Source organism: Dermacentor albipictus, chromosome 1 (genome assembly GCF_038994185.2).
Source record: "Dermacentor albipictus isolate Rhodes 1998 colony chromosome 1, USDA_Dalb.pri_finalv2, whole genome shotgun sequence".
NCBI classification, from domain to species: Eukaryota; Metazoa; Arthropoda; class Arachnida; order Ixodida; family Ixodidae; genus Dermacentor; species Dermacentor albipictus.
This window is the reverse complement of record NC_091821.1, coordinates 331,617,892-331,644,560: the sequence shown is the minus strand read 5'-3', so window position 1 is coordinate 331,644,560 and position 26,669 is coordinate 331,617,892. Positions and strand designations below refer to the sequence as shown.

Below are 26,669 nucleotides of genomic sequence, written 5' to 3'. Positions count from 1 at the left end.
CGCATCGAAAGAGTGCGCGCGAAGCTATATTTCGCGCCAGAAACTTGCTTCGATCGGACCAAAGCCAAATTAAAGAGGCCGTTTTATTTTTAATGCAAGTGTACACGTGCTGCAAAAACAGGTTCGTGTCAAAAAATAAAAGCGAAATAAACAGACCGGGAAGTGACCAACGTGTAGAGAGGATTCTACGGCAGACAACCGTTATCCTTGTCTTGAACTAATCTGACGTCCGTCTCGATCATGTAAGCACAATCTTTCACATAACTCCAAAGAAAGAAATCGAGTGGAGAGAGGTCAGGTGACCTGGCCGGCTGATTTACAGGCCCGTGCCTTCCAATATGTTGCGCATGAAAAGTCGCATCCAGTCAGTTTCGTGCTCAGCTGCTGCTGTGTGCTGGTACCCCATGTTACGAACTTGCACCGCTGCACCACGATAACGGCTTTGTGGTCCCGTAGCGCTCGTCACCCGTTTCGTGACAGAGCGTTGGTAGCGAAGACTCCGAGCCTGGCGTCGATGAGAAATACAAAAGGGACTTTATACATTATATACAGGTTATCATACAGGACATGAACGGATCGGCACTGGGGCCGAGAGCTCACACAAACGCGACTGTTCTCGCACGACGGCGTCCGGCGAAAACGCGTGACACATCTCACCCCAGTCGGGAGCGACCCTCTCTCCAGGTGGGGTCGGCGGATCCTGTTTTCCAGGCGGCGTCTCGCTGCTTTTATAATCCCCGAGGCCCATTGTCACTCAAACGGCCCAATACAAAGTCAGCACACGACGGTCGTCCGAGGGGTCCAACCAGCGACCGCGCTGGCCACCCGGTTCAAAGTTCGCGCGCGCGGTGACCTCCAGGCAAGGGAGGTGCGGCGCCGGGCCGTCTGGCACACGCGAACACGTCTAAACACGCTGCTTCGCCGAGGCTTCTCCCGCACGAAGGCGCAGCATCTTGACTTGTGAAGGGAGAATTATGGCGCTCGCAGGATAGATTCTGCATCTTGCAGATTCGGGATCCGGGCTTGTGGTAATGGCACAACACCCACCTTGCTGATGCCACAGAAGTGGAAGATGTGGCAGCGGGACTTCGCTGAGAAACTCATCCACCACTCCTTCAAGGATTTCGTTCACGTAACGCTGTCCATTCAGTGTTTGATCGAAGAAGATCGGACTGATTATAGCACCGGCGTAAATTCCGAACCACATACTGAGCGACCACTGGTACTGGTTCCGATTGCTCTTTACCCAGTGTGGATTGGAGTCCCTCCAATGGTGTGCGTTATGCACCCTTACGCGAAAATCGGCTTCATCTGTGCACATGATGATGCCCAAAAAGTCCGGTGACGCATCGGCTTTTGTGAGATCCAATTCGAAAAATCTAGACGATTCCGCAGGTCACCTGTCTTCCAAGCGTTGGTGCTCGTTAATGTGGTACGGATGAAAGAACGTCGTTTAGAATCATCCAAACTGTTGACTTGGAAATTCGTTCCTGGGCAGCCACATTCCGCACTCTAGCATGAGGGTTTGAGACCATAAATGCAAGAACATCTGTGCGAATACGCTAGGACTCAAAGATGGAGTCATCCGCCGCTGTTTCTTGAAGCTACCGGTTTGTCTCAGGTTTTCATAATTACTGATGACAGTCGATGCGCTTGGTCTATCGCCACACTTCGATGTTTGATATGGTTATTTGCGGCCTTCCTCTTGTTGCCATTTGCAAATTCCAAGGCATGGATCATGTCTACCTTCTGCTCATTAGAGATAGACATGGTGACTGGGACGGAACAAAACGCACCTTTAAACCTTTGCACTGACGTTGTCAATTCGCTTTTGTGTTAATAGGTTTTGTGGAAAAAAAACCGTGCACTTTAACTACGCTAAGATAACAGCTATCACAGCTTGTTTCCAACTAACGCGAAACGCGACGTGCTACTTCGGCCGGGGTGCGACAGATATAAGGAACTAGGTCGATCACAATGTTTTCCTTTATTTCCTTTATTTCGTTCTGGATAACTCAGAGGTAGCCTGTTCGAGGGCGCTGCTTTATGATGCGGGTAGAAGTGCAGTCACATGGTATTTTTCATTTCTCGTGTGGTTTATTTATCAGTCGGAAAAAATTAGTTCACAATTAGTACCTAGCTGAAAATACCGCAGTTATATGTCCCTTGGCTCTGCCTTCAAATGCTTCATTGACACTTTGATAATTAGGATACTACGACTCAAGTTATATAATTACAGTTACCTAATTAAATCTCAGAAACGAAACGTTCTGGCAGATACTCCACTGTACTGTAAACAATATGCGCTAGCTTTTTTTCGAGTAACATATTGCTGTTTTTTAAGCTCAGTGCATTATAGTTAATTGGGACACCCTGTATATATTTATTACCTTTGCATACAAGTGACGATGTTCCCGTGCCTAATAAATGTCCTAAATTATTAGAAATTATTTTTTTTTTCATAAGAGAAGCAATAACGAGACACACAACAGTCACGTGCATTTCACATGTCATTCATAAATGACTCTGCCGATGAGGTAACTAAGTGTACAGGTTTTCTTCATGGTTAAAAAAGCACGCAAAGCAATTTGAAGCGTGGTGAACATGCAGCAACATAGTCATTCTCTAGTCGTAGGCTATCCATACCTTTAGAAAGAATTTTTAATATGCTAGCTCCATCTCTTTCCAAAGTATAATAACCTTTGTCCTGTGTGTACATTTAAATATATTGTGTATGTGCATGATATTTGCAGTGGAAATTTAAAACAATGTTTCAGTGAGAAAATACGGATGAGGCAGCCGCCGCTATTGCTTCTAATGCCCGTGTCCTCCTATTCTCACAGCTTGCAGAAATGAAACGAAAGTATGAATTAAAAGCCGTGCGCGTCCGCGCCAACGATGATGCAGTAAGATATTAGCCTCAGTAAAATTTCAATTGAAAAGGTCGAGGAAATTCAAAAGAAACCTCAAATACGGGTGACAAAGCTCTCGTGAGGCCACTTTAGGTGCCCTCACGAGAGCGTGTGCATGCGTGTGAGGGAAGGGGGTTTCGGAGGGGGAGGGGGCATCGCCCGGGGGAGGGGGCTTAGTCCCTGTCAGAAAAGTTCAAAAGGGCATTACATAGGGGGGATACAATTCACACATGATATTTCAACGTAATAAAAATGAATGAAGGCAACAATCAAGCACAAATTTCGGTGAAAGAAACACTTTGTAAAAAAAAGAATAAGAAAAGAAAAAAAAACCGAAAAGAAATTGGTGTGAGAGTACATGGTACAATTCACATTTGCTGTACATGGCATGGTGCGGAAAATGCACATTGATATATATATATATATATAACACAGTCCAGTCAAGAAGGAATTTTGAAATTTTTTGGTCCTAGCAAATATGGGAGACACTTTGCATACATGGTCATTGCGGGTGGACAGATAATGGGCGGGTAAGATGGGAGCAGATGAAAAAGATGAACCGCTTTATTATTGTTTAGTTTATTGTTTTTTCTCGTAGTCGCGTTATGGCTCACTTGAACCGGATGGATAGACTAACTGTTAATGTCGGTGCTAACCTACGGGTGTTCCCTATTCCATAGACACGCACGGCTACCATAGCGGGTATGAGTCATGACAAACAAACAAACAAACAAACAAACAAACAAACAAACAAACAAACAAACAAACAAACAAACAAACAAACAAACAAACAAACAAACAAACAAACAAACAAACAAACAAACAAACAAACAAACAAACAAAAAAACAAACAAACGATCAATCAAACAAGCAAGTAAGCAAGGCAAGCCAAGCAAATCTAAGCTTAAGGATGTGAAATCGGCTGCTCTGTCCATAGATGGACCATGACGGATCCCGAAGGTCTACAATTTGAGAAAGTAATGGGAGTAGAACCTGCTCCTCAAGGACGAGCCTATTTCACAAGCGTCGATGATGTGTGACAATTTCGAGCTGCACATTTTTTTACGCGATTTTGTGCACGTAATTTATTTATTTATTTCAATACCTTCAAGGCCCGTAGGGCGTTATAGAAGGGAGTGGCTGTTCACCAACATATTATAGAACAAAAAGAAAATCTGGTAAAAGACGTGGAAAATCGACAATTACGATGACAGCAAAAAAACACGAAATCACTCGTGGAAACTAAAAACGCGTCACACAAAAAATGTTACAATATTATACAAGATTTAAGAAATAAGGAAACACAGTTAATCAGATACAAAGAAATGCTCGACAGCGGTTTTGAAAGCAGCACAATCAGCAAGATTTGCAATGGAGGACGGCAGGTTATTCCATTCTCTAGACGTCTTCACAAGAAACGCATAATAGAATGAATTTGCATGGGCGATAGGGACATCCACTTTGTGTGCGTGATCAGTACGTGAAGATAGTCACAAAGATGCCGAAAAGAGCTCGCGTTTAAGATTCGTGTTGTGATGGTAAATTTTGTGGAACAAACCGAGGCGAAACAATTTCCTACGAAAAGAGAGAAGAGGCAAATCAAGCGATAGTTTCATGAATGATACGCTGGAAGTACGATGGTAGTATGATGGTGTAAAGCGTGCGCTGCGATTCTGGACTGATTCTAAAGTGTTTGAAAGATAATCAAGGCCTGGAACCCATACCGAAGAGGCATACTTGAGTTTTGAGCGGACAAGGGTCTTATACAGCAAAAGTTTTAGCGATGAAGGTACCGTGTAAAAGTTCCTGCGTAAATAGCCAAGCATTCGGTTAGTGTTGTTGCATATGTACTAGATGTGCTTCTCCCAAGTTAGGTTAGTGTTTACGTGTACTCCTAAATATATACACACTGAACCTTCGAGATGATAGCTGTAAACATTATTACAATTTGAGTTACGTGGAATTCTCATTACTTTGCCTTTGTTTGTAATTCAGGAAGGCGGATGTTACTTGCACGAGCAACTATGCAACTAATTAGCAACACACACACACACACACACACACACACACACACACACACACACACACACACACACACACACACACACACACACACACACACACACACACACACACACACACACACACACACACACACACGCGCGCGCGCGCGCGCGCGCGCACGCACGCACGCACGCACACACACACACACACACACACACACACACACACACACACACACACACACATGGCGCATTTACCGCTAAATCGCCATTGCATTTTTTAAATGAACTTTGTACATTTAAAAGCTAAGCTTTCTGTTTTCTTTCACCGCTTCCAGTCTTCCTCCCTCAATTTCCCTCCCCCTCTTTCTCTCTTAAAAAAATAAACCGTTCACCATAGTTCGCAGCCAAAAGGGAGATATATTTATTTGTAACTAAAGTAATGATGTATGTTTAGCTTAGCCGCAGTTGGACGCGCCTTAAAAGATGATAAGAAGTAGAGAAAAATGAACAGAAGGAGACAATCTGCCGCAGTGGGTATGCGCCATAATATAGCAAGCAAGCAAGCAAGCAAGCAAGCAAGCAAGCAAGCAAGCAAGCAAGCAAGCAAGCTCTTCCAACAACCCAGTTTCTGGCCAGTCCCCCATCAGTGGTATGTACCACTGATGTGTACTATGTAGATCAAAGTAGATATCAGTGGAATGTACCATTTGTGCAGAGGAACAGCAACAACTGAAGCGGTATATAGTCTGACACAGTCACATGATAGTGAGAGAGTGAAAACACTTTATATGGAGGTCCGGCGAGGACACGAACTCGTCGCGCACCCGGCTAACTTGACGTAGGGACCGGCAGGTCTAGCCCACCGGCCCGGTCGCAGGCACACCGGATAGCCAGGATTTGCTTGTCTACAGTACGCAGAAGCGAGCCCCACCCCTCCTTGCTGAGCTTGAGGTATCTCGACCCGCACTCCCAGAGCATGTGTGCTATAGAGTGGAGGTCTGCCCGCAGGACGGGCAGGCGTCTTCGCGATGTACGTCGTGGTAAACTTCGTGTAGAACGGCCAGACACGGATAGACATGATATTCGCAGCAAATCGAAGTCAAAGCAGTGTTGCGCCGTTACCATGGTGCCACCAAGCCGCTAGTGGGGGGGGGGGGGGGCATATTCGGCAACTCAAACGCTGCCCCGCAATGTATTTTGTCAGCTCTTCTTCGCGGCTTCTGTGAACAACTCGTGTCGTCGATGCGAGGAACGCGTAACCATGCGATCGCGAATGGACGCGACGTCCTGTTTTAGTGGCTGTCGGGCCGTTGCGATATTTCTGGCAACGACCTCGCCGACGAAGCTGCTAACAAAGCACATCAAGGGACGAACCTGGTGTTTATACCTTTGTCGAGGACTGAGGCAGCCCAACACTTAAGCAAACTAGCGCAACGTATAAAATTGCATAAATGGCACGCACCTGAATTCATTCAGCATCGGTTGCATTATCTCTACCATCTATGCAATTGTGGCTGTTACCTGGTCTTCCTCGAGGGGTTGAAACAGTGTTTTGTCGCTTACGCCTGGGGGTTGCATTCACCAATACATATATTGACCAATACAAATGCCTTCTTTTCTTTTAAATTTTACGTTGGTCGGCGTAGTGCCTCTGGTTTTTGTTTGCCTTTAAACCTCGTTTCTTCCCGACCAGACGGGCTTCCGTCAAACACAGAACTTCACGTATTCGTTTTTGATTGGAATGGCCGATAGCGCCGAGTACAATGCCTGCGGTTTCAAGGAGACTTAGGTACAGCTCCTAATATACTGTCCGCGTCCTTTGAAAATGAAAGACATTACCTCCGCAAATATTGAAATTAGCTAGGTAGAAAACCTTTCACATTGAACAAGATCTTGGGACCATGGCCTCCTATATCGCAGCTACAAACTACCTCCATAAAGCCGCTGCGATTTCTGAAGGCTGCTGGACTAAGTGACCGTCTGTAGCCTATACCGGGTTCAGTCTTGCCTTGTCTGGTATCCCAGACAGCGGCGCATACCAAGGGGGATCGGCCAAAAAGCAGGCGGTTTTCCGTATGCTTAGAAGTAAAGCGAAACTAGATTTAAATAGTGGAGCGTGGAGCTTAGAACTGTAATTTAGAAGTGTAATGAAAATATTAAGAATTTTGATAAAATAAGTTAACGTAAAGAAATGAAATAATAGCAATTATTGATAATTTTAGAAATTCAGCAAGGTACTCTTTTGGTCTCTCTAATAAAATGGTAAACTGCAAGAAAAGCATCCCTGTGACTGGATCCCAGTGAAGTCGCCCCAAAAGAAAAAAGATTTGGCGAGGTTAGCGATAGCCCAAGTTTGATAAATGAGTATTCTAATAGCTTTTTTTTTTCTTAGAAATCGGCAGCGACACAGTCCTGGCTAACCTCCCAGCCTTTCCTTTGTCCTTTTTTCCCTCTCTCTCTTTTAGTACGCTCGCAGAGGAGGTTGAAGTTTCGCGTGCTCGCGTTCGTGATCGCGTTCGTGCTCTTTCTCGCGCTGCTGGCATTGGTCGAAGTAGAAGAGGACATCGTTCGAAGGTGACCGAGTGAGCAGAGCCTGACCATCAAAGCGATTTCTCTCGGGTCCGGAGCGTTTGACTTCCAAGGCGTTTGAAGGTATGTGCATGCGTTGAACCTTCTACAGGCAGGGTGTAGAACCGAACTGGAAATATAAACCGAAAGCCGGAACAGGAACGTTACCTTCAGCTGAAACGGACATGAACCGAAGCTTTATTTTCCCGCCAGCTTGTAACTGAAGCCGAACCGGAACTTACTGAAGGAACCAAGCCAGTTCGATGAACAATTCAGGAAGACCTGTGGATCCTCTGCTATAGGGCACGTCAAACGGGAAACACCAGACAAAGGCACAAAGGCTCAAAGGCTACCATTGCCGCTAAACGATTCTCACGCTACAGGCAAGGCTCAAATAAGTTCAAAAAGCCTCAACTCAGTGCAGACACTCATTATGTTGTCAATTTTTGTGCGATCGAGCCTGAATGCAATGCCGCACGTCCATAAAGTAATTTAGGCCCGTAATATGTGCAGCAAACTACAGAACGTTGCAAAAGTCGACAGTGTACGGGATAGTTAAACACAAACAAATGTTACAGTTTCTAAGTTTCAGCCACTTGCATGGATGGTCGTGGGCTGTAGACAACAGATTATCCTTAACGCCGTGCACATAGCCCTATGTCGCTGTCAAAACGTATTAGTCCCTCACTGGTCTTTAAACTTCAATGGCTGAAATTCCCACATGTGTAAGGCTGTTTACACGCGCTACTAAATGGAATTAAATTAGTTTTCAACGAATTGCGCGTTGTGGCCTTGGCAAAGAAATTGCAGTACGTCTGCGCGCCTTGAGTGATGGTACATTCAATGTCGTGCGCAATATTAAAGGCAGAAGGCATACATTAGTCCCCTTCAAGTAGAAATAAAAATACTGTAAAATCCTATAACGTATCAATAGTTGTTGCTGGGCTAGTTGCTTCATCTAATTCCGCAAAGTTCCCAGGGGCGGAAAAAAGCTTTAGGACAGGAAAGAGCGTCACTTGCAACTTATTTATTGAAAGCAGACGGGGTCACATTTATAGGAGAAGGTGGCCTCCAGGACCACTGGTTATAGAAAATCATTAGAGTGCACGCACAGCTTTCTGGGTTGAGGATTAGTGAGGCCAAGCACCTGCAGGATCTTCGCCTCTGTCAAGGGTCGACCATCGAGTTGGCTTCGCAGAGCCTGACATCGGGCGTCAGAGCGGTTGCAGCGGCACAGAAGGGTGCTCGATCGTCTACTAGCAGTTATAGTGGTCGCACATAGGGAATTCGGCCATTCCGACGAGGAAGAACTATATGCATTTGTGAAGGCCACACGCAGTCATAGGTGGTACAGCAATGTAATGTCACGCCGGGAGGAGGTTGGTGGCGATCGTAGCTGCGGTGATGGATCAAGCATGCGCAAACGAAGGTTGGATTACTCCACAGTTTTACAAAGATCAGTTCCCTGCCTGCGTCCGTTCTTAATAATGGCATGAGCATTGCTTGCGCGTTATCATGAACTGATATGGCAGGTTCGTCAGCGAGATGGTTGCCGCAAATGCCGCAATGACCAGGCAGCCACAACGAAATGGCATCATGTTCTTTTTCGTCCATGATAATGTAAAATACTATTATATTTCAAATCATTTAAGGAATAACTGTAATCCATCCGACTGTATTACGAAGCTACAAGAGAAGCCTATGCGGGCTTTTCTGCAGAAATAAAGCTTTGCAACTGAAGAAAATTTCGTCATGCCTGGGGATCGAACCTGGAGGAAAGGCATTTCCGGGACGGTCGCTTTACTATCTGAATTAATCAGGAGGCTAACAGATCGCAGCGCGTGGGCGAATTAATCGATAATTCAGAAGCACACGGACACCGAATGTGGCAAATCTGTTCCGCTGCAGCCCTCAAAGCGGAGGAACGTTCATGAAAGAGAGAATTCTCATACACTTGACTTTAGCGCGAAGCTACAGTCAGGCACTTTGTCTAAAAGCAGTAAAGCAAGCTGACTTGGAACTGTTCACGTTTGGGCCTTCTCAGTGGTATCGGTCATTTGGAGGTGTACTTCAAGCATATGCCATAAGGGAGATTATCTTGCAGTGGTTGCGAAAATCATTGGAAGGAAAGGCTATTACGTCGCCATAATTCGTGAATACCGAGGCCTCTCAACTGGCAAACAAGTGAGACGGTGGATCCCTGACCACAAAGTGGACAATGTGCCTCTGGCGCCCTCGCGGATGAAACATGAAGCAACCTATCTCATAGAAATATGTCACTCGCTCTCTGCCCAGGCCGGTGGCTCCCCGTGCAGCATTTGAGAGGAATGGCATAGCGCAGGCGTGCTCAGCCAAGTAAACTGGATGCACCACGTTGTAGGAGCCAGCAGGCAGGTCTGTCTGCGGTGGCTGCTGCGAATCGCGCCCACACGTCAGGTGGACCGCTCCACAGATTGACCGCGCCAACCAATACATCGCGAAATGAAAACACCGTATGGAGCTGCTCTCAAATTTCGCATTAGAGTACCGTAATCACCGGCGAATCGTTACAGCAAAGCTGTGTACAGGGCGCCCCAGCTAACTTTAGCCAGAGTTTAAAAATATGCGAATTCCACGTAGCTGGACAGAACCGAGTTAATGTTGTTTGCCGTCGCTCTGAGATACTCATATTATTTTCTCTCTACCTAATTACGGAATTAATCCCAATTATTCAATTAAGTTCTCAAACATTAAGATCAGATGAAAAGTGTCAATGATAAAATTGCACAGAAACATAAGAAACTCCCGGTACATCTTTCTGCTGCTCAATACGGGCTACATGAAAGTGTTTTTCCGAGCGTGAAAGAAGCCCGCGAATACACGCAAAGTGCCTCGAGCGGCCAGTCGCGCGACAATTTAGCTGGCAGTTGCGGGCTTCTTTCACACTCGGAAAAACGCGTTAATGTAGCACGTATTAAGCAACAAAAAGCTGTTTTTGGGAGTTTTTCATGTTGCTCTACAATTTTCTCATTTACACTTCTCATGTAACTATAATCTTTGAGAAGTTGATCAATTAATTATGACTAACTATCTAATTAAGTGCAATGAAAAAAAAAGATATAATCCGAGCATATCTAAGTGACCGCAAACAACATTACCTTAGTTCTGTCCAGCTACGTGGAATTCGCGTGTTCTTAAACTTACCGTATTTACTCGATTCTAAGCACCCCCTTTTTTTCATGATCGCGATGCCCGAAGTGAGGGGGGGGGGGTGCTTAGATTAAAAAAATCTGGAATGAGCCCCCCCCCCCCCCTCCCCCTTTTCGCTGCGACATCACGACGAGACGGGTGCGAGAAATAACATTTTATTTTGCAGACATCCACAAGAAAAATCGGCGCAGACAGTGAGCCCACCGCTTGTGTGGGATGCTTAGTCACTATCACTGCCACTCACGAGTCCGCGCGGCTCTGCAGTCCGGCTGTGCGGCAAGATCGCGCCGCGGTCGCCGTTCCACCTCGGGACTCCGACGGCTCCGGCTCGATGACCAAGCGAGCCAGCGCGCTTGGCAGTCTTGGCTACGCGCTCTTCCTAACAAATAGGGGGGTGCTTAGATTCGCATGCAAACTTTTTTTCGAAATTTTTTCGCGAAAGTAGAGGGGGGTGCTTAGAATCGGGGGGTGCTTAGAATCGCGAAAATACGGTAGTTCGGCGGTGGCCGTTATACGCGTCGCGTCGACGCGAACAAATTTTCTTCTCCAGCATCTCGCGAATGCTCTGCAGCCCTCAATCTAACGCAGGTATATTGAAAAAAAATTATGCTGAAGTATAGGCCGCTAAGACGACTCTATCATTGCGCCGAGTTTAATTTACTTGTCCTAATTAATTCTCAGCGAGGTTGTAAACGTTACAGAATTCCTGTAAATACATGACCGTCTACGCAGGAAGTATGGTTACAGAAAACGGCCGTAACTCTTGTTTTTATCAAAACTATCCCAAAGCAAACCAAACTGAAATTGGCCGCTAAGATGACTCTATCACTACGACGAGTTTGATTTACCTGTACTAATTAGTTGGTTTACGGCGAAGCGATAAACGTTACATAATTCCCGCCTACTGTCAATACATGACCGTCTATACGGAGGGAGTTTGGTTACAGAAAGCGGATGTAACTAAGGTTTTATCAAAGTTATCCCGAAATAAATTGCATGGCAATTAGCCGCTAAGACGACCCTAACCTTACGCCGAGTTTCATCTAATAATAATAATAATATTAGGGGTTTTACGTGCCAAAACCACTTTCTGATTATGAGGCACGCCGTAGTGGAGGACTCCGGAAATTTTGACCACCTGGGGTTCTTTAACGTGCACCTAAATCTAAGCACACGGGTGTTTTCGCATTTCGCCCCCATCGAAATGCGGCCGCCGTGGCCGGGATTCGATCCCGCGACCTCGTGCTCAGCAGCCCAACACCATAGCCACTAAGCAACCACGGCGGGTTTTCATCTACTTTTCGCAATTATGTAGTACACAGTGGAGCTGTAAATATTGCGGAATTCCCGCCTGCCAGCCGCGGTACTTGCACACGTCACCGCTTCATAAAAGAATAAGAATAAATCACACCACAGTGAAAAGATGTATTCGTTGCCTGTGTCCTTCAACAACAACAACAACAACAACAACAACAACAACAACAACAACAACAACAACAACAACAACAACAACAACAACAACAACAACAACAACAACAACAACAACAACAACAACAACAACAACAACAACAACAACAACAACAACAATAATAATAATAATAATAATAAATACAGCGGCAGAACTGTGACCGACTTTTTATTGGGCGAACCTTTGCCCACAAAAGCAAGTTCAACTCAAAGCACATGCAGCGATAGTGGCCAACACGGTCGGCGATCGTCGAAATCTCCTCAACTTGTCAAGCGCTCGGCGTTTGTGGATGTCGTAGAACACGCTCCAGAGTAATCGCTGGTGCCCGCGTGTCTTCCAGAAGGCACTACACATTTTGCGTCGCTGATGTCACCGAACCTTGTGTTCGGTGACATCAGTGACATCACATTCGGTGTTCGTCTTTCTTCACAGAATGGTGAAAATGAGGGCTGAAGAATTTTTTTGATCGACTTTGTCTCTTCTCTTCACCCAACGCACACTACATACTGTAGTATTTTTCGTGCTCTAGTTTACGCAGTACCACTTCCTTTTTCAGGCACTGTCCCCATCTACTACTTCGTGTAATCCCAAATTTTTGGCTTCTCAATACTCCCTGGACACCTGTCTATACGACAGTTTGTAAGGCAGCTAGTAGTGCGGCGCCTCCTGCTGGCGTATTCTAAATCGAGGTGTTTTGAGCCACGCGAAATAACTCGGAACGAGGCGGCCGAATGGTGAGGAGGGTCTTCTGAGGGCGGTTAGCGCCGCGGACAGGGCTGGTGCGCAAAGCAGCATTACTGCTATATGCTTTAAAGGAAGTGCGCATTGGTGTAACGGGGTACAGAGGGACCGAAAAGAAGTCTTGACCGAGAGACTTGAAGGAAAAGCTGATCGAATTTGAGCAGCCATACACCAGTGCTTGCCGCCTTAAGACACCACGAAAAAATCTCTACCAACTAGGCAAAATTGCAGTTTCTGTCGAAAAACAGAAATAAAAACAGAGCCTTGCGGTATACTCGAAGGTGGGGCTTCTCCTTATCAACTGCATTTTCGCAGCGCTCCCATGGCTGATAATGACGATCACGGGGGCCCAAACAAGACCGAGAACAAGGAGAGCCCGCTACGCTTCCTCGCTCCCGCAATGAAGCCCGAGAAGCAGGGGAAAGCCGCGCTGCCCAACTTGGCGGAGGGGACGCCTGCCTTGGAGCCTCCACGCCAGTCCTCGGACATTCCGACGATCGAGAACTCGGCGCCGGCCCCGCTGCCTCCGAGCGCAGGCGACCGCCCCTCGATGAACGCGGGCCAGGATACGCCCGCCCTGCGTCAACTGCTTCCCGTACAGAAACGCGACGACAAATCGTTGGCCGCTTCGGCGACCCCCAAGGACACTGCTCCTGCGGCAGCTGCCCCTCCTGCGCCCGACGAGAAGGCCGCAACGAAGAAGAAGGAGGAGGGCTCTCCACGGCCGTCGAAAAGCGAGAAGGGCGCACAAGGCTCCGTAAAGGGCGACAAGGGAACGCAGGGGTCAACTAAAAGCTCGAACGTCAAGGAGAATCAGGCCATGGCCAAGCAGGATAAGGTCTGGATGGAGGAAACTTTCGGCGGTGTGTCGTTCCCTGACCCCGAGCCGGAGCCGCAGGCGGCACCACCACCACCAGGCCTCACGCCCGATGAGTGGAACCTGCTCGCCATCGTACTAGCGGTTTTTGTGCTGCTGGTTCTCGTGCTGCTGGTAATCGTGATGGTCCTCGAAGGCTCCTGGGCACGTACGGGGGCCTGCCACTCTGAACACTGCAAGCACGTCGCCAAGCTGCTACTAGATAGCGTCTCGCCAGACGTGAATCCCTGCGACAACTTCTACCAGCGCGTCTGCGGAAGGTGGAAGTACGCGGTAAGCGACTGAGCGCGATGATTTTGACCCGCAGTATGAGGAAAAATGCCGCCCTCAATCTGACTTGACAGTTTAGGTTCGTCTCGTTTTGTTCGATCAGGAATGAAACGTTGCTTTATTCTTTTTTAGTGCGTGTGTTCGAATTATGGGCAATCTGTGGGCAGAATTCACAAAGCTTTTCGCTCGTACAACTAAACGTTGCTATTGTCCGACCGCCTTCGTTAATATGTCCGGCAGCACGATGGACTGGCATCTGGTCTTATTTACGAACAGGAAGTCCTTCGTTGCCACCACGGTCAATAAGCAAGGTCATGTCACAAACGATCTTACAGTCAAGACCCACAACTCCGAGATAGCAGAACAGGTTGCAATCCCACTCGCGCTCACAGACCCGACCACCACCCACGTCTACAGCGATTCACGCTCAGCCGTCAAAGCCTTTCAGAAAAGAGCCGTTGCAAGACAAGCACTACAAATAGTCTATACATCCGCACCGCTGCAGCATCACGCCATCTGCTGGTTCCCGGCACACCTCGGAGAGATCGAGGACGCCCCTCCCAATTTCAATGAGATGTCTCACAGGAGCACGCGAGACCTAACCCTCCACGGCGCCACCTATTCTGGTCGTGACCATCCCAGCGAGAATCGGGACCCTCCCCCCACATAAAACGAGTTCGCAAAGCACTTTTATCTAGACCGCAGAATGTACAGCACACCTCACAATAAGCTCACCATGCTTCAAGCCCTTACGTTCAGAATGCATCAAACCAACACGTACCCCACGCAGAACAGACTATACATCACTACATGCGTGAGCCATTGCGAAAATTGCCTCAGCACACTAGACGTACATCAATTGCTCTGGCCGTGTGGTCGGACCCACGCAAACAAGAATCAAGACTCCGTCAGGCCACAATAAGCATTACGCAGCGCGGACCTGGCGGAGCAGCTCTAGGCCGCCCAGCGAGCCCACGATGCGGCCAGAGAGTTACGACTCCCGGTCCCAACGTGGGAGTAGCCCGCTCTATGGGGTGGGGCCTTGCGCCCCGTAGCTCGAAGGACCTTTCAGTAAGGTATTCCATCCATGCATATATAGCTTAAGAATATCTTTGGGAATATGGGCCTAGATGTGGGCTTACGCCATCTCTCTCTCTCTCTGTATATATATATATATATATATATATATATATATATATATATATATATATATATATATATATATATATATATATATATATAGTCATATAATGAGAAGCCAACAAACACTGACACCAAGTACAACATAGGGGAAATTGCATGTGCTTAATAAATGAAAATAAAGTAATGATAAATTAATCGAAATTAAAGTGGATCAAAAAACAACTTGCCGCAGGTGGGAACCGAACCCACAACCTTCGCATGTCGCGTGCGATGCTCTACCAATTGAGCTACCGCGGCGGCGTTTCCCCATCCACTTTCTTGGGTATTTATGTGTACTAGTAGAACCCTGGGAGTGTTAGCCAGCGCCCCCACTCACAGACCTTGGCGGCGGACGTGGAACGTCTTTTTTGCCGCAGGCGTCACGAGAGCGTGATCTTTTCGGGTGAAGGCAACTGGTCAATAAACCCACATCCGCCGCCAAGGTCTGTGAGTGGGGGCGCTGGCTAACACTCCCAGGGTTCTACTAGTACACATAAATACCCAAGAAAGTGGATGGGGAAACGCCGCCGCGGTAGCTCAATTGGTAGAGCATCGCACGCGACATGCGAAGGTTGTGGGTTCGGTTCCCACCTGCGGCAAGTTGTTTTTTCATCCACTTTAATTTCCATTAATTTATCATTACTTTATTTTCATTTATTAAGCACATGCAATTTCCCCTATGTTGTACTTGGTGTCAGTGTTTGTTGGCTTCTCATTATATGACTAATAATTATCGGGTCCCTCGGTTAACCCCCTTTCTTCTCGTTTATATATATATATATATATATATATATATATATATATATATATATATATATATATATATACACACACACGCCCACTGCGTGGCAACGGCCTCTCCCATACTTCTCCAACTACTCCGGTCATGTGCTAATTGTGGCCATGCTGTCCCTGCAAACTTCTTCATCTCGCCCGCCCACCTAACTTTTTTTTTTATTTATTTATTAATCATACCCTAAGGGCCATTACGGCATTATAGAGGGGAGTGGATACAAGCAAAAACGGGTAAATTCAACTTTCTGCCGCCCCCTGCTACGCTTCCCTTCCCTTGGGATCCATTCCGTAACCCTTGATGACAATCGGTTATCTTCCCTCCTCAGTATATGTCCTGCCCATGCCCATCTCTTTTCCTTGATTTCAACTAAGATGTCATTAACTCGCGTTTGTTCCCTCACCCAATCTGCTATTTTCTTATCCCTTAACGTTACACCAATCATTCTTCTTTCCATAGCTCGTTGCGTCGTCCTCAATTTAAGTAGAACCATTTTCGTAAGTCTCCAGGTTTCTGCCCCGTATATAGGTGAGTACTGGTAAGATATATTATTAAAGGGAAAATCAGACATCCACCCGTTCGTAGCAATTGCCACAAAGGAAACCCATACGGGTTCCTCGAAAGAAAAGCCTTTGAGTTCAAGAAAAATTCGTCCTCGTCCGGCACTCGAACCGGAACTACCGCCTTTCCGAGGCAGCCACTCTACCATCTGAGCTAACCAGGCGGCTAGCAGATGGCAGGGCGAAGTCGAACTTGTCGACAACACGAAGCAAAGGCAAGTGTTTGACGCAGGTCATTAAATATATAAGCATTGTAGCGCTGAACCTAAGTCGAAACCATGTGGACGCCACCCGTCACAACATGTTTCGTAAGGGCCTTCATGACCTGCGTGTAAACCTTGACTGTAATCAACGAATTGACACTACTTTTCCGGATTATGAAAAAAGCATTCGATAAATTCTCTCACCGACACATGCTACAAAAGATTTCGTTCTTAAATTTAAACCCCTGTGTATTAAAATGGCTTGAAACATACCTAATTCACGCGCATTTTTTTTTCTATCACCCCTCTTCCGTTCTTCTCTCGGTCTCTTCGTGTGTTCCTCAGGGATCTGTTACTGGTCCGTTTCGTTTTTTAATCTATAATGATGACTTACCCTTGTGTAAGTTGCAAAATTCGGATGTTCGATGGTCATTGCTAGATTCACCACACTGTTAGTAATGCTACTGACTCCTAATCCCAGTAAATGTAAGCACATGTTTAACCGTTGCCGTAAGCCCATTCTATTTTCTTGCACACTGGCCGATAACCCACACCGTTAATAATGCTACTGACGCAGAGACTTACAACAATATGTCAACCGAGTGCAGTCTTGGCGTTCCCCGTTGGCTGATGTCTTTCAGTCCCAGTAAATGTAAGCGCATGTCATTTACTCGCCGCCGTAAAGCCTTTCTAGCCTCTTAAACAATAGCCGATAATCCCATACAATCAAATCATTGAAGTACGTAGACTTTACAATTTCCTATGATCTCATCAGGGGGCACACGCATTAATAGAGCACTCAACTTGACTCGCCAATTGGGTCATGCTCTGCAATATAATCTTCTGGCGTACTAATAGGCTTAAAGTCGAATACGCGTGCCCTATCGGGTCACATATCAAAATTATCTTGCTAACTGAGTCCTTTCAAACTTGTGCTACCAGGTACATTCATTCATCGTACTCGTACGACGTAAGCGTGTCATCACAAAAAGGCAAACTATGATTTACAGTCCCTCTAATGCCACCAGCTTTGGTCTTTTTCGAAAGTTCTTTTACAGTTCACTCAATCATATGCGATGATTCGCCCCATCTGCAAGAATAACACAGCCCACTGCTCACCAAGTTCGCCTTAAAACCACCCTCACACACAACTACATTCTATGCTTAATCCCCCCCCCCCCCTAGAATATCTGATTGGAATACTCTTCCTCACCATGTTGTCGCTATGAATAGTCCCCCTTTTTTAATTGAAGTGTACATACCTTTTATCCTATGCATAAAAGCACTTATGTGAAATTGCTCATTTTTGCACCTGACCCCTTATGTAACACCCCTGATAAGGGGCCTTTAAAGAAATTAACGGAGCTCTTTGTTTTGACAATACACAGTCGCGGAAGCATGTACGTAAAAAGCTAACGCTACATCTGTGAGCTCATGGCTGAATAAACGTACACTCGCCAACTGAAAAAAACTACAAAACACGGATTGACGTTTCGGCGCCCAATACGGGTGCCTTGTTCACAATGTTGTTCAGATTGTGAACAAGGCACCCGTATTGGGCGCCGAAACGTCAATCCGTGTTTTGTAGTTTTTTCAGTTGGCGAGTGTACGTTTATTCAGCCATGTTATTTCCTCGCCAGACGAGTTTTCGTCAAACCCTAGACTTCATCTATGAGCTCATGAGCAGCACCTACTGGCGGCATTTCGCAAAAGGATGTACTCATGGCAGTTCTTATGCTTCACCTGCAGGGGAGCCAAGGCGACGTGTTGTTCGACAAACTTATCGGGGACGTCACCGATCTCGTCCGGACGATGGACGTGCCTCCCACAGGACAGTCGCCGGCACAGAAGGCCGCGCTGGCCTACCGGACGTGCGAAGACATCGTCGCCAAGAACAACACCAACCTCACCACCCTCGTACAGATCCTCGAGGAGGCCGGACTGTACGCGCCACCCGGTTGGAAGGGGCCCGTCGACGCTCTGAACGCGACGTTCTTCCTGCATTTCAAGTGGCGCATTGCCGCTCCATTAAAGTTCACGTATGTCCGCCCCGCGCACCGAGGGATCACATTGCGGATGGCACCCAGCGAGTCACTGAAGGCGTACGCCCGCAGGAGGCTGGAACCTGGCTTTTACGACGCGCTCAGAAACGATTACGAGGTGTTTCACACGACGTTCGAGCCCAACAAGCTTCCCAACGTGACGTACGACGACTGGAAGAAGATGGACGAGAACGTCGTTACGGATTCGATGAGCATTTTGAACACACTGGACTCTACGAACGACTTCGCCGGTTGGAACGAGAATAGCATTCAGGACGCGATTCGAGGCGTCTCACAGCGACAGTGGACGAGCATTCTCGACATGTACTTCAACCGCAGTAACTCCCTCAGGTTTTACGTAGACTCTGTCTTCCTGTTTAAGAAATTCATGCAACTTCCTAATCAATTTGGCGCTATGGAAGCGCAAGGCTATTTTAGGTGGTACATGGTAGAAATCCTGACGAGGAGAGTGTATGCGCCCTGGATAATCAGGGAGTTCCCAACGTACCAGGACGCGATGAAATACCAGCACCGCTTCTGCTACGCCATATTAAAGCAAACGGCCAGCTACGCGTTTTTAGCGCCGTACGTCTCGAAGGTGTTCACCGCAGATGTGAAGCACGACATAAGACAGCTATTGCAAACGGTGCGCGAATCTTACAACCACTTGTTCGCCAAGGGCGACCAGCTACGCTCCAACGTCAAGAGGCTGCGCAGCTACGCTAACGATACGGGACACGTTTTCGACCTCCTGTCACTCTCGCAGGAAAGGTCACTCGAAGAGAACTACGCCACATACGAGGACATGACATCGGATCCGCTGCTGAACTGGAAGCGACTCATGGTCGGCCGGAGCACTTCCCTCTGGAATCACGTGTCAATGGAAACGGCCGGCGTTCTTCCATCGGACCTGCTATATTACCGAATCGATGGCGTGTCCAACGACATCATCCTTCGGCCAGACGTGGCCGTCTTGCCGGCATACGACCGCCGCGCGCCCCTGCTGCTCAAGCTCGCGAGCCTGGGTTCACTCATGGCGTCTGCCATGGCCAAGGTCCTGTGCGTGACGCTGGAAAACACGGCGCGGTGGCGCAAGGCCGCCGACTGCATTTTCAGCCTGAGGGAGCCCAGTAATGACACGGAGTCAGGCGGCAAGATGGTCATTCTTCAGCGCGTAATTGCCCTAGCGGTCACCGTCTCTGCGGCCATGACAGCGACCAAAGGCCACAAGCCATTGACCATCCCTGGCGTGCCCGATCTTTCTGGCATGCAGCTCCTCTACGCTGTTTGGTGCTATCAACAGTGCGGTGAGAGAGAAGGCGGGCGTTTATGCAACGAACCTCTCAAGGAAATCGGTGTGTTTGCGGATGCTTTTCGGTGCGGCGCTAACGCAACGATGAAAAGAGCGAATACGTGCACTGCGAAATGGTTTAACACGCAATTGCAATCTACCACTATGCCAGAAGACAGCGCGCAGTCGGGAAACGTCACGCAGTTGGGCAATACAACGCAGGCACGAGAAACTTTGCCGTAGCGATATACGGTATTTTTATAGTAAAGCGGTATCGATTGTGTTTTGCTTGGTACTGTAGTTCGCCCCATATGAAAATTAGAAATGGCAATGGAAACTGCTGCATACATGCCTTGTATTCTTAAGAGTACAGATATGGCACCTACAGCGGAAGGTATTTGCGGCTTGAAGTAAAAACGCACGGCATTGTTCACACTATGTCGCGTTTTCTCTCTTCTAATAGCAAGGGGAAGATGCGTACTTGTTTGCACGTGTAATTAGTTCTCCCAGGCCTTGCTAGCCGTTGGGTTGTATAAGGATACCAAAATCTCCCGACGCCTCCTCGGAGGCTAGCGTACTCCAGAGTTTTGAGGACAGCTATAGATCGGTGCTGGGACAAAGTCAATTGAAATATGTGCTAGTGTATTAGCCGCGAGATATGCGGCAATTCGTATAGTATGGAGGAACACCAGTGAAATGAAAGGTTGGGCATCCTTCCTTGTGGATTCACTATAGGAAGTCCACTGGATATGCAGGAATGGAGACGTGGTGGCTCTGCTCTTAATGGCAAACCCTGCTAAGAAACTAGCTTTTATATGCCGCCATAACGTTCAGTCGAGTTTTATGAACGGCGCCCTTAACGAACGTGTTGCAGTTGGCACCCTCCACTCAAATTGTGTACTGGATACTATAGCGAGCAAGTGTGACGTCACAATTGCCGAAACAGGATACTCGCAAATCCAAAAGCAATTTATTTCTTTGCGTGTCGTCGTCATGGAAGCATTACCACAATTTGGAAATAAGGTATCGGCACAGACCTACAATCCTCTAAGCAAACAAATAGAGCCGAATTTCCTCTAGTGGAAACTTTCTACAACGTACCCCTTTATCCGCCGCGGTATTATACGACGTCCTACTGCGGACCGTGAGGTCGTGTATTCGACTCCCGGAAATGGCGGCTGCATTTGGATGGGGGCGAAGTGCGAAATCACTGGTGTACTGAGATTCAGGTGCACGTTAAAGAACCCCCAGTTGGACAAAGTAGCGGGGAGCTCTCCATTGCGGCGTTCCTCATAATCCACTGAGCAGTTTCATGGAGGTCACCCACAATTTAATAAATAAGACACAATCTTCTTCGGATGCGACTTTTGAACCTCTCAAGCTTTCTTATAGAGAAAACGCTGGGAAGGCGGGAGATGGAAATTCAAGACGACGAGTAAAATGAGAACGAGGTAAAAGAGGGAGCATATGTCGCCTTGAAAAAGACAAGTCCACTTGTCGAAGCGTTGGCTCCCGTTCTTACCTTGTTCTCGTTTTGCTCATCAAGCTTTCTTATAGTGATATGCGACATACCGTGCAGATCTTGGCACCTTTACGAAATTCACGTTGCAGAATACAGTTTGTCTGAACGAAATGTTACGTGAGGGTGCACTGCTTACGTATATATGTGTATCAGTATGGTGTGATATAAATCCTAAGCTATAGTGGCTCTACATTCTGCCTACAGCAGAAACCATGAAGAGTTCTGCTTTTGCGCATGCTCGTGCACCGCTCAACCTGCTCTCCGAGCAGGCTAAGCCATTTGAGTCCATTTTCTCCTATATGGTGTAAATTTGTGAAATACTGCAGATTTCATTGCGAGGCGCACGGCACTGGCTTAGCGCTGCCATGGCCGTGGAGGACATATACGCGGCGGTAAAAAAAAAAAAAAATCGCTCGCCCCTCCTTTGCGTCCACGCCTTTCGTGCGTTTGCAACATAAGCTGAGATACCGTGCCAGGTGTGTTCAGCGTTAAATGGCAGAAATGGTTAAGACCCGTTAAGACGAATTCGAAGGGACCGTGAAAATCATCAGAATCATCGGTCTCATCAGAAGCTCATCTCAACAAAGGTAATCCACAAAACTCAAAAGCTGCTATTACCGCTGTGTCTAAATATCCACGAGAAGAATGGTAAATGAAACATCGTGAATTCCATAAGGCAGATCTAAAGAAACGTTTGTAGGACTCGTGGGATACAAAGCATTGCCTTAATGCACACTGAAACAATTGATTAATCGTTGCCTGTCGCGGTTGTGCAAATCGCAGCGCTGTTACAAAATTAGACATCTCACTTAACTTGCTCAAAAACATAACATTTTAGATGCTCTCATGTTGAACAGAAAATGCACCGAAGCGTACAGGGATGCATCATATTTTAGCAGCGATGATTCTTGTAGCTGTAGGGCAATGTCAATTCCATAATTACGCAGCCTGCAGAGGAGGCAATACCCCTGTCTTTCTCGCACGTCGCCTGATTGTTCATTTGGTTCCCGCTATCCCCATCTCCCAGTCGTCCCCTAGTCAAGCTAGACTTATAGCTATAGTCTAGGGGATGTTGGCAGAGGCACCTCGGGGACCTGCTGAAAATTTTGTTTATATGGTGTGAGCCCTGCTAGTTTCCGCGTCTCTGTCGACGTTGGCATATTGCTGTTTATGCCCACAAAGCAGCATTTGCATTTCGTGTAGCTATAGCAGAGACGCCTCCTCCAAGTCTACCGACCTGGGCCCCTCACTGAGCTGAACATAGCAGGTGCCAGTGATGACTGAAGAAGTTCAGCGCAGCCAAATTAGTGGCTCGTGTTAAGCGGATTATTCTTGCCATTGGACTTATGGGAAACCAAACAAATGTTCCCACTTCTTCCTCATACTCGAAAATCCGCCTTCACCGGATTCGTCTTAATGGGAGTTTACTATAGTTATTTTCGAGGTGATTAAGATCTTTAATGTCCCGACACACAATCGATTAATCAGCGAGATGTCACGATTTCCTCAGAGGAACACTATGAGAACAGAACGCAGCAGGCTTTTTCCATGCCGCAGTGAAGGATCAACCAAGAACAAGTGACAACAACGAATAAAATGCATTGGCGACACTGTAATACTGTAACATGGCATAACTTATCGTCATGGTTCATGCAAGGGAAATGTCGGGTGATAATACACAAAGCAGGAAGTAGTAACACGCCTGCACCGAGAAGCGCACCGGCAAATTGTTTAATTTACAGTCGGCCGAAAATTAAGCACGATCACAGTGGCATACAGTAAGTCTCAAAATACGCACCGACAACTCTGAGACGGGACATCTTCTCGTTTATTTAAGCTGCGTGTCGCATCACTGTAGTTTCTAATCGAACAAGCCATGTAAGTCACACAATCGACGACATTTGAAACGGGATTTTGATCGTGTTCTTTCTTTTTAAGCTCGACCGACTGTAAAAGAGACAGTTATGCAGTTTTGGCAGCTTTGGAAACGAATGCTCAATGCAAATATTGCAGTTCGTCTCAGTTATTGCAGCACGAGTGTCAGTACAAAGACGGCACATGCTCTTGGAACAACGCCGGCACAAGGGGCGTCCTTTCTTTCTTTTTTACATAGCATCTAAGAGCATTTATTCACCAAAACCTTATGGGTCGGCCCGAAGGGAGTTGGCGACACGACGCTGCATTGGTGTTGCACACTTTCCGATTTTCCTCATGCTGCTTAGTGGTTGTCCTGAATCAGTCATTTCTTTCGTGACTGAATTACATGGAATGATTCACGCTGTGCTGGACGTGGCGGAGAAGAATGTCGCCGGTGACAGCCGACGCGTCGAGTCCGTCAAAAGAACAGGTTTTTTTGGCACATATTGTCTTCTTGTTGGCTTGGTTTCCAGAAAAATGAATGCGGGAAGGGAGGGGGGAGGGTAGGGTAAGGGCCCGGAATGGGGCGTACGTGGCCCACGCAAGAAGTCATTTGTAGGCGCCCACAAATGACATGTAACTGTGGTGTTTTGAGCGGCGCACTAATCGCGTACTAATTTTTTCCGAATGGTAAAGAAACCCCACGAAATATGAAAATATCACGTGACTGCGCTCCCACCAGCATCATAAAGCAGCGTCCTCAACTAAGCTGATTGAAAGCAACTGCATTGCATATCGCAAATCCAAAAAGACAGCGTATCACCTTGTTAATGGTACAGAAGGAGCACTAACAGCAGCTTTCGCGTTTCGCCAGCTATACCTTCTTCTTATTTCTACGTTACACTTATTATCCGTCTGTCAAGGCCGACTGATCACACTGATAAGAAAAGCCCCTTGATAACGCGGCTGAAGCGTCGCTCTGACCACGCATGAAATGCGAAAAGCAATGGAATATGCATAGCACGTTTCAAAATCCGGGCATTGCTTGCACCGCATCGAAAGAGTGCGCGCGAAGCTATATTTCGCGCCAGAAACTTGCTTCGATCGGACCAATGCCAAATTAAAGAGGCCGTTTTATTTTTCATGCAAGTGTACACGTGCTGCAAAAACAGGTTCGTGTCAAAAAATAAAAGCGAAATAAACAGACCGGGAAGTGACCAACGTGTAGAGAGAATTCTACGGCAGACATCCGTTATCCTTGCCTTGAACTAATCTGACGCCCGTCTCGATCATGTGAGCACGATCTTTCACATAACTCCAAAGAAAGAAATCGAGTGGAGAGAGGTCAGGTGACCTGGCCGGCTGATTTACAGGCCCGTGCCTTCCAATATGTTGCGCATGAAAAGTCGCATCCAGTCAGTTTCGTGCTCAGCTGCTGCTGTGTGCTGGTACCCCACCTTGCTGATACCACAGAAGTGGAATATGTGACAGCGGGACTTCGCTGAGAAACTGATCAATCACTCCTTCAAGGATTTCGTTCACGTAACGCTGTCCAGTCAGTGTTTGATCGAAGAAGATCAGACTGATTATAGCACCGGCGTAAATTCCGAACCACACACTGAGCGACCACTGGTACTGGTGCCGATTGCTCTTTACCCAGTGTGGAATGGAGTCCCTCTAACAGTGTGCGTTATGCAGCCTTACCTAAGCGTTTCTGCGAAAATTGGCTTCATCTGTGCACATGATGATGCCCAAAAAGTCCAGTGACGCATCGGCTTTTGTGAGACCCAATGCGGGAAATCTAGAAGATTCCGTAGGTCCCCTTCTTCCAAGCGTTGGTGCTCGTTAATGTGGTGCGGATGAAAGAACCTCGTTTAGAATCCTCCAAACTGTTGACTTGGAAATTCGTTCCTGGGCGGCCACATTCCGCACTCTGTGCGGAATGTGGCCGCCCAGGCACAATGAAGCATCTGTGCGTATACGCCCGCCCAGGCACAACACCCGTATGTCCGCCCAGGCACAACAAGCATCTGTGCGTATACGCTAGGACTCAAAGATGGAGGCCTCCACCGCTGTTTCTTGAAACTGCCGGTTTGCCTCAGGTTTTCAGAATTACTGATGATAGTCGATGCGTTTAGTCTACCGCCACACTTCGATGTTGGATATGTATATTTGCGGCCTTCCTCTTGTTGCCATTTGCAGATTACAAGGCAAGTATCATGTCTACCTTCTGCTCATTAGAGATAGACATGGTGACTGGGACGAAACAAAACGCACCTTTAAACCTTTGCACTGACGTTGTCAATTCGCTTCTGTGGTAATAGGCAGTGGCGTAGCTAGGTCGTCTGGCATCCGGGGCCCCTAGGTATTCTGTCACCCCCCCCCCCCCACCCGGGTGTAGCCGGCGGAACGAGAGGTGTCTTCAGACGTATATGACACCCCCCCCCCCCCCCCCCCCCCGCTGGCCTCATGCACCCGAGGCCCATGGCCCCCCGGCCCCCCCTGTTGCTACGCCACTGGTAATAGGTATTGTGAAAAAAAAAAAACCGTGCACTTTAACTACGCTAAGATAACAGCTATCACAGCTTGTTTCCAATTAACGCCAAACGCGACGTGTTACTTCGGCCGGGGTGCGGCAGATTTAAGGCACTAGGTCGATCACAATGTTTTCCTTTATTTCGTTCATATCGTTTTGGATAACTCAGAGGCAGTCTGTTCGAGGGCGCTGCTTTATGATGCGGGTGGGAACACATTCACGTGGTATTTTTCATTTCTCGTGGGGTTTATTTATAAGTCGGAAAAAATTAGTACACAATTAGTACGTAGCTGAAAATACCGCAGTTAGATGTCCCTTGGCTCTGCCTTCATATGCTTCATTGACACTGTGATAATTAGGATACTACGACTCGAGTTATATAATTACAATTACCGAATTAAATCTCAGCAACGAAACATTCTGGCACATACTCCACTGTACTGTAAACAATATGCGCTAGGTTTTTTTCGAGTAACATATTGCTCTTCTTTAAGCTTGGTGCATTATAGTTAATTGGGACACCCTGTATGTATTTATTACCTTTGCATACAAGTGACGATGTTTCCATGCCAAATAAATGTTCTAAATTATTAGAATTTTTTTTTCATAAGAGAAGCAATAACGAGACACACAACAGTCACGTGCATTTCAC

General features: G+C 47.1%; 1 protein-coding gene across 1 annotated transcript; it reads left to right on the top strand.

Moving 5' to 3' along the window:
- The first annotated feature begins 5,477 nt into the window (after window positions 1–5,477).
- Window positions 5,478–20,447, top strand: LOC135909788 (neprilysin-1-like). The gene is made up of 3 exons (XM_065441852.1): window positions 5,478–5,567; window positions 13,200–14,034; window positions 18,519–20,447. Exons 2-3 carry the CDS (start codon window positions 13,207–13,209, stop codon window positions 20,343–20,345), a joined length of 2,655 nt encoding a protein of 884 aa, XP_065297924.1. The 5' UTR covers window positions 5,478–5,567; window positions 13,200–13,206; the 3' UTR covers window positions 20,346–20,447.
- The last annotated feature ends 6,222 nt before the right edge of the window (window positions 20,448–26,669 follow it).

Coding starts and splice junctions, on each gene's coding strand:
- LOC135909788 (XM_065441852.1), top strand. CDS start 13,207: ATGGCTGATAATGACGATCACGGGGGCCCAAACAAGACCGAGAACAAG. Junction 14,035..18,518: donor GCGGAAGGTGGAAGTACGCG/GTAAGCGACTGA, acceptor CTTCACCTGCAG/GGGAGCCAAGGCGACGTGTT.